At 39.9% G+C, this 9,163-nt stretch overlaps 1 protein-coding gene across 2 annotated transcripts; it reads right to left on the bottom strand.

The window, feature by feature from the left end:
- Positions 1-4,038: 4,038 nt before the first annotated feature.
- Bulli (regulator of MON1-CCZ1 complex protein bulli) lies at positions 4,039-7,914 on the bottom strand. Of its 2 annotated transcripts, none has more exons than XM_011138992.3 (11): positions 7,598-7,914; positions 7,215-7,520; positions 6,566-6,740; positions 6,333-6,492; positions 6,156-6,261; positions 5,944-6,097; positions 5,782-5,845; positions 5,477-5,696; positions 5,228-5,397; positions 4,609-4,884; positions 4,039-4,524 (listed from the first exon to the last, which is right to left on the bottom strand). In XM_011138992.3, exons 1-11 carry the CDS (start codon positions 7,745-7,747, stop codon positions 4,263-4,265), a joined length of 2,043 nt encoding a protein of 680 aa, XP_011137294.1. In that variant the 5' UTR covers positions 7,748-7,914; the 3' UTR covers positions 4,039-4,262. The 2 variants fall into 2 exon arrangements, with proteins under 2 accessions (XP_011137294.1, XP_025163297.1); XM_025307512.1 differs by having other exon boundaries at positions 7,653-7,737.
- Between the last annotated feature and the right edge of the window lie 1,249 nt (positions 7,915-9,163).

Below are 9,163 nucleotides of genomic sequence, written 5' to 3'. Positions count from 1 at the left end.
ACTCTGAGATCAAAAAGTGAGAAAGATTTTAAAAATATACGGCTACCATTATAGCCCGTACCTACAAAAAAAAGTATCGAAAATGAAACTTTTTTCAACTTGTAATCATGTTTAAAAAAATGAATAAAATAAAATATAACTGCGTTCAAAGCAGGGGCGAAAATCACATGTCTACTATATATTGTATAAAAATTTCAAGTTATTCGGTTCAGTAGTTTTTGCGTAAGCGTGTCGACAGTTTAAGAAGATGATGTTTCCAGATAAACGCGTTTAAAGTTTTATGTATACTTTCCATATAGTAGTTCCAGATAGTAACAAATATATTTTATACTTTGAACATTAATGAATACACTGTGAAAATTTCAAGTCCACTGATCCTACCGTTTCTGTTAAAAAAACTTCGTAAAAATAGGCCCGTTGAAAACGGCCTGCTCCGCGTGTAATTCTCCCCTTAAGAGGGGATTATATATTATCATTATTACCAACAATTGTTGTGTGGACGCGGTACTTGTGCGACGATTGCCGCGAAATGGATTTCTGCGTACCAGAAATGAGACTGGCCGAAATCTCAAGCCCCCTGGGAAATTTCCTCAGAATTTATCGGCCGGCCGAAAATCTCGACGGTCTCAAATTCGAACTTCGAGCTGTCTCTCGGTCCGTTTCTGCTCGCTTAGGAGATGCGCCGCGAGTATCCGAAGTATGCGTGCGCGTCTTCTCTTCCCTTACCTCCGGGCAGTCTGTACATATATAGCGTGTAAGAAGGATGGAGAGGGCTAAGCTGTGAATCAAAAGCGGAAACACTCGACCCTTTTTCGAAATCTCTCTGTCTAATATCTCTGTCTGTAAAGTGTGTACTTAAGGCGCTCGTACATCTTAACGCCTTGCTTACCGGTCGGTAAATGTGTGCTTATCATTCGATTCGCATCCAAGTCGCAAAATTCGCACTTACGAAAAGGTCTGGAGTATACTTACTGATTAATACGTCACGTCGACGTAAGAGCGACGGAGAAGAGAAAACCGCGCAGTGAAAATTATGCGTCTATAAGTGTTAACGATTAGCGGTAATCGACTAGAGAGGTAGAAATACGTCGTGGTGGGATAGAAGTGGGATAGAACGTGAGACCGATTGTTTCAGATCTCAATATCCCGTAACTCTAGACACTAATCGATGAAACGCAATATTAACTAAGTATGTATAATTTCGTTCCTTAAGTGTAAGAGGCCGATCGATTTCAAGCGAGATCGAAGGCGCGGTCGAAGGCACTTTTTATCGGTATGCGAATATGTGTAATGAAAAAAAAAAAAAAAAAAAAAAGTGGTAGTAATAAGATAGAGAACGCGCGCAAACGCACCATCACGAGTGATGGTGGATGTTTCCCCAACATCGCACGCGCGCGCGTCACTCACGTACTATTGATATGAGAATAATTGATATAAAAACCTGGACGGTAATGAAGACGTTAAGAGGAGAACCAATGAAATCCGAATTCAAGCTATCGATATGCCTGTGTCTGTATACCTCTACTCTCGTTGTATGTCGGAAAGTGTAATACCGTAGACTCTAATTTATATCTCTTATCACTGTCGACGAGCTTAACAAACGCGACGAGACGTCGAGACCGGTGCCGGTAACCGTGCCGAGCAGAACGACGTGAAGTCTAACATTTACGCGTAGAATTCGCGATCAATCGTGCGATTTCGTATCGATTATCCATGCACGGGGGGCTTTTTAATTCATAGGTACACGCAGCGTACATTCGCTCGTACATGGCGAAAATTATTCAAAAAACTTTTCGTATATACATTAATAAAAGTACGTTACATCGAGCACGCTCGTAAATTATGCTTCAGTTAATTTCGCGATATCGAAGCGCAAATCGACGTGCGCAAATCCAACGCGTTGATGGAGAATCTTTTACCCGGGCGAACGATATTATCGATTGTATAATGAGCGTAAGGAATCTTTAATGACATAATTTCCTCCTCGTATCGTAGCGCGTAAGTTAAACTGAACGTCCGCGAGTCCACCGTCCTCTCAAACGATCGTGTGATAACGATATCAGGCGAGCCGGAATCGACGGCGAGAACATCGATCTATCTCGGGAATGCGCCCGATCGGCTCTCCCTTCGAAATACAAACTCGTTGAATCCGCGGCAAAAACATTGCCGCGGTGGAGAAGAAAATAAAGAAAGAAAAAGCAGGCCTGTCGATTTTTAGCAAGCACTGGTGCGACGAAAGGATTCCTCAATGGCGGCGGAATTCGAGAGGGCCGTTACGGCCGACCCTTCTTCTTCTTCTTCTTTTGATTTTCGACGAGCACGCGCGCATTATAATGAAATAAATCTGTCATATCCGACGAGGACCAAACAGCCGCGCCGTAATTTACCTCACCGATCGATCGCCGAGAGCCTTAAATCGCCGAGCTTTCTTTCTAGGGCCGTTGCGAGCGCGATTCCGGAGTCGCTTGACTCACAACGCGATCGGAAGCTGCGATGCGCGAACAATACGAATACGTGAGCGTGTTGGAGTACGAAGCGCAGCGCGCTTTTTGACCAATTTCCGAATATCTCGCCGTTTCTTCGTCGTGTGAGAGCACCGTATTCGCACTTCCTCGCACGCTATTTCCGGGGAGCTGAGCGCGTTTTTTCTAACCACGGGTCTAAGTAGATCTACGTAGGTAGACTTAATGTCTTGATCGCTTGCAGGACCGATGGACATGCATCGTCCGGAGAAATCGAGCTCGAAATGCCGGAAACAATGAAATACAATTTGCCCGAAATATATCTGGCATATCTGATCACTCGTCGTCCACTCCGATTTAGAGGGAAATTTTTTTGGAAAAAAATTGTTCAAATTGATTGACAGAAAAAGCTGATATAATAAAAATTGGAGTTTCCATTTAAAAGAAAAGTAATGATCAGTGAATATCTCGAAGGTGGCGCCATCTGTGAGCAAACTGATACAGTTGTTTCATGTTCCCCTTGAAACCACACGACTTTTGTCTGAAACGTTTTTCTCTAAAACGTCGCGTTTACAAAAAAATCGGGGTGGACGGTATACAGTCAGATACATCCGGTATAATTGTCCCGAGAGGAAAAAAGGAATTATTACATTTGAGTACATTGTGTCGCACTCAAAACTTCATTAGTACATGCTAACGTCTAGCTGTACGACGTGACGATTCTGATATTTCGATAAACTTGCATTTCTAGACATTGTTTCGGTATTGAGACTTTTCAAATCTCAGTATATTTATTTAAATTTCGGTACGTACGTATTTTTTTTTTTTCCGAAACAACGCACGCCCACAAATATTAATGCAAAATTCCATTATAGTAGAATTGTACTTTGGAAAATTGTTCCAAAGTCAAACAAACAGAAAGTTTAATTTCGGGGCAATGCATGTCACGGCGGTATCACTACATTCTCTCGTCCACTCGTTAATCGCTCATTACCTGGGCTTATCGTACCAAAGGGATGTTGGAGTGGCCTGTCGAAGCCCGGCGGTGGAGCACCCCATTTGGGCAGAAGCAAACTCGTATGTTGATTTGATTGACTGCAACGTGTCTGCTACCGTCTAGAGGATCCTTGGTTTGGTCTGTATAACATACTTGCTTAAACTGGTATTTACTGCGCACAGACTTTAGCGTAATCTCCGATGTGTACACACGATCTAGCGTCCTGCTGTAAGCTCTATCGAACATTTGTGACGTGAGTGGCGATCAATGCGTTTATCGTATTATACGAGGCACGAGAGATGATTATTCGTTTTTTTATTAACTGAAGATAACTTCTATTGTACGATATTGTCTCGAAATATATATAAAGAGGAAAAAGGACGAAGCATTGATTTGAGGTACTTCGTAAGTAAGATTCATTTTAATTGCATCACGCTACATAAGTCTCTCTCTAAGTAACTAAAGGATCAAAGAAAACCTTACTTTGTAAGTCTTGAAATGTATGATTTGCGCAATAAAGGGAACCCTGCAATGTGGATTTTATAAGAGTGAAAGGGTTGGAAAGAAGAAACACGCACCGACGAGTAAATCATACGTGTTATTCACAAAAGTATCCTCGTTTTCCTTCTCTCCTCCGTAATAAATAATTCGTGACAGTATAATATATTTATACAAGCACCGTAGAAGAACTTACAAATACCGCAGTAGCTCTGGCACGGCATGCGCCCATGCCTCAACTTTGTATATTATATATAAATCATAACTATCTATCGCGGTAACGCGGAAATCGGTATTGTACAGTCTTACGATGAGATGGTGGTAACATTCGAATTCGTATCCGAATTGCACTCGTTGTCGGTGACTTGGAACAAGTACCTGAAGTGCTGTACATACGGCTGACAGTGTTCCCCCCTGGTGAAGGCCGTAGTGTTGTGCAGCCTCAGGTTTCGCTGCTCGAAGAACTTGAAAACCGAGTGAAAGAGCGTCGCGTCGTCGATCGCTTTCGCTGCTTCCAGGAATTTTCTCGCGGACACTTGATCCGCCATACCGACCGATCGAACGTACCTGGAACACGGAGACATCGCGTGAGCACGTATACGCACACAAACGAACGCATATCGCGAGTCCAAGTGGCAGCCTGTCAATTACCTTAGGGCAGCCAAGATATGTCCCTTTGACAAGAGCACTTCGATTATCTCCTCGTGCGCATTGCCAAGCCTCTTCAGCATGTCCAAGGCCAACTGATGCGCCGCCGGATACAGGTTCTCCAAAGAGAGCAGCAGGCAGGCCAGGGGCTTCGAATCGGAGACCACGTGGTATTGCAGCAACTGATGCAGCTGGTAATACGCCTTCCGGTGTACCAACGTCGTAATGACCAACTCGTGCAAGTAATGTTGCACAGGTATCCCGTGTTCAGCTAACGATCTGTGAGATTCGACGGTCGCTCATAAAGCGCAATGATTCGACCGAGACTTCTTTATTAAAAATATGTTACAAGACACGTTTGAGAATATGTATTGAAAGATATGTAAAAACGGCGGGCAATGGATGAGCCACATTGCAGGTACAATTAATACATTACATTTACAGCAAAGTGTACACAGCAAGGTGTTACAAATTAAATAACTTTAAGTAACGAGAAACGTTTCGGCTGCTTCTTGTAGCTATCTTCACAGTCGAAATTATTAAGTCGAAAATTAAGAATTATCAATATTTATTGGTTCTCCTTTTATTATTCGCGTAAATGTCCGTTACGATTTTAATGTACCTGATATATTCGAGCAAAACCCATATTATCATCTTTGGCTCTATCGCGTCTTCGGGAAACTTGGATAATATGTGACTATACATGTCGCTCTGATCGAGTAACAGTTTATACTTGAAGTTCTCAGCCACTGTTGTTAAGTTTTTTACATTATTCTGCAACGGCGTTCCCATCTGCGAATAAGATATGAGAAAGGTGCGTAACATCTTGCCGATCACTATAGATACAGAAAGGGATATTATCCAGCATTACCTGATTTTGTATTTCACTTTCTAAATAATTCCTGTACACGGAATTAAGTTTATCAAATATGGCCGGCATCTCCATCAAGCTTACGGGTAAGTGCGTCATGAAGCTCTGGAGGACTTGTATCAATATCTGCTTAGCGTTCGCACGCTGCATTAAAAATTCGATGAGCAATACTTTATCCGTAATCAGCTTTACCAAAGCGTCCAACCTGAGCTCGATATACCTGTATTGATATTAACAAAAAAAAAATATCACATGTAGATGGATATAAAATCGCTTCAGGAAATACTGCAGTGGAAGAAACTTACCATAAACAACCGAGCTTCACGTCAATGATTATATTTGGCTGAAAGACAACCCAATTGGGAGAATCTATGTAACGTTAAGACTTAATGTCTGAACTGATAGTACTGAAGATTGTTACAAATGACCCATAGATATCGGTCTACTTCATGTATATTAAAGGATACATAATTGACATGGCTGATACATCTGATCGGACAATGTTGCACCCGGTACTTTAAGATTATACGGCTTGATCGGTTTTGCCATAGTCACACTGGTATGATGCATTACCGTGCCATCACTCACACCAGACAACATTATATCGAATATCATGGATGTCTGTTAAAAGAAATAATTAAATCTCGCTAGTAAACTTCTGTTTCATGTGTATATCTACCTTTGATGCTTGATGATGAACAATAATAAGATTATCAACAACGTTTATAGCAAATCTGCCACTAACGTCCAATTTTAACATATGACTTTTCTTGATGGTCATCATTCTGGAAGAAGATATAGTCACAGCATTGCATAGATTGCCGCATCTAGTAAATAAAATAAAAATACATCTTACTTGTGTACAGTATAGATGTACACAAACGCCGTTCCTATAGCGCGGTTAGCTCCTGGCTGATGTCGTAACAGGATTATACAAGGTGTTCCATATAATACAGCCAATGCTACATCTCTTTCAGAAACAGCCAACTTTCCTGGTTTTGTTATGCTATGTTCAACTGAAACAATCATGGTCACAGGTAATGTTTGTGGTTGCACAAAGAGAGAAAAATTACACTGAATCTTATTAACTTTCAAACTTGGTCAATTTGTGAAGATTGCCAGGTGTAACATGTAATGCTTGTATTTGATTACCAACTGTACCAGATGACAGTAACACCAGGTAACTTTTAGGACAAAATACAAACCAATTTACACCTAAACTTAAACATTTTACTGCCCTAATATTACGTTTTTCTGGATTTACCTGAAACAATGATAATTTTAGTACAATCTATATTTTCATAAAATAAACAATATAAAGCATAACATTTATAAAATTTGATAATTGCAAATATTTATTTAGGAAAGATATATTACTTTCATATGATAAATTCTACCTAACATCAGTAGTATCATCTGATATAACACTGAAACTTTGTAATATAAAAGAACTTAATTATATCATTTTGAAAAGATTTTCAAATTAGTTACTACAAGAATATGTAATAAAAAGACAGATAGCTGTTAAAAAAAGTTTATGATGACCTCAGGGCCTATGCATATAATGAAACTGAAATTACTGTTTTATGAAGTTTTTAACACTCTACCTGGAACATAAATTATGATAGTAGATACTAAATTTCTGATAAAGAACTATTTATCATCACATAATATATTCTCCTTGAGATACTTGCAACTGCCATATTGAACGGTCCAGTATGAGATGGCAATCTCTTACATGAAACAATTCTACTCCATGATCTGTGACTATTAATATCTCAGTGTTATGTGTCCACACAAAACCCAATATTGTGGCATTCTTTCCTTTGCAGGACTGAGAATACTCGACGTTATCCAAACCAGTGACAGGAGAGTAATTGACAAACTCCACCGAAGTACTGGTACGTTGAATTGCAAGTACATTCATGTCGGGAGAAAATTTGATGGAAATCACTGGGCCCTTATCCTCCATTCGAAAATTTATGTTCTGGTCAGGGCCCTTAACGAGCACTCCTGTAACACCTCCTGAGCGAACGGCGAAAACCTGCGCACACAAGCGATGTTTATCATCTTGAGATAATGGAACAGCGAGATTTACATTCACCGAGGAAATTGACTGACTTGTTGTTTTGAATCATCGAAAAATACATTCGTGAGGCTGCTGACTGATTCAAACCTGATGGGTTCGGTGGACAATTCCAAGTAATAATCCTCATTCTTTCCCTGATCGTCAACTTCCATGTTTGGCACGATTAGGGATTGACTAGACATACACGTTTGTTTTTCTTCTTCGCCTAACTTTTTGTATTAATGTACACTATGGAGAGAATATACACTATACAAATTGTTCTTCCTAGTAAATATAATATTAATGTTAATGTTTTCAATATCACACATCGGATTATATACAATGTTCTTTTGTACAAGAACTAATAAAGTGTCATGTCAAACTAGAATACTTTGAAACATCAACTAACCTAAGTATATAAAAAAAGCTTGAGAGGATACTGTAAGAATTTCATGAAATACTTCCTGAATACGCCCTCTGAAAAAATACGTGTAAAACACACCATTTATTAACTTTCCAGCTTTATCGACATCCTTATATAACGGATTTCACTAAGGCCTGGTCTACAATACGTGTCGTAAGTTGTAAGCCGTAATGGCTACAGGACGCGGCAACGCTTGCCGCGCGGCGGAAATTCGCACGTTAGCCAATCAACGTGCCGCTATTCCGTAATAAACTTCCAGCTCTTGAGGAAAACAGGACGTTGATTGGCGATCGCTCCAACTTCCACCGCGCGACAAGCGTTGCCGCGTTCTGTGTGCAGGAGCCATAAGAATTGACGAATCACAGTCGATTATTATTATTGTACATATATAATAACGAGATTCAGAAAGTATAACAATAAATAAGTATATATACAATAACGAGATTCAGAAAGTATTTCAAAGTTTCAAGTGTGTAATATTCAGATACATTTTCGAATACTCCGTTTATTTTTCTCAGTTTCTATAACGTCTCGTCTAAATAGCAGATTTTAAATATATTTCGTGCAGATGTTTGTCGCGTATTTTGTTCGAATGCTGACTAATGCGATTAGTCTAGATAATGACAGAAAGACAATTGCGTTGAGAAATACAAAGGAAGGTATAAATATAATGATGTTTTAAGAATTTGATCGACACAATATCGTTAATATTTCGAATATCAAAAGAAGTTCTAAGAATCTCCTATATCTCATATTCGAAAGTAGCGCTAGTTTGGTCAAAGAAACGAATCACTGGCTGTGTTCCGATATTCACTGCCAGCATTGAAAATCTATAGTATAAGTGACACAAACTATATATTTTCAATACTGGCAGTGAATATCGAAACGCAGCCACTGTGATTAGTTGGCTTGACTGATTCGAATAATCCAATCGCTGCGCTGTTCGCAATCGTAATCAGTTATGTCGCGGGCTGTGTGGAATAGCGTGCGAAGAACGATTGCTCGTGATTTTAGCTCGCCGTAACCACCGACGAGCTAATACTAAAGACTGTCAGTCCTAGATAAATTTTCGTATTGACCAAGGAAGCCTCGAGGGACACGGCGGTAATTGAAGAGCGATAATAATATCAAAGACCCATATTCAGAACATGCTTATAACTATGTTAAGTATGGTCTATAATGGCAGTAAGCAGTA

The sequence above is a fragment of the Harpegnathos saltator genome, unplaced genomic scaffold, assembly GCF_003227715.2.
Source record: "Harpegnathos saltator strain DR-91 unplaced genomic scaffold, Hsal_v8.6 scaffold89, whole genome shotgun sequence".
Classification (NCBI taxonomy): domain Eukaryota; kingdom Metazoa; phylum Arthropoda; class Insecta; order Hymenoptera; family Formicidae; genus Harpegnathos; species Harpegnathos saltator.
Note: the sequence above shows the minus strand (reverse complement) of the source record. Positions and strands in the feature narration are given on the sequence as shown.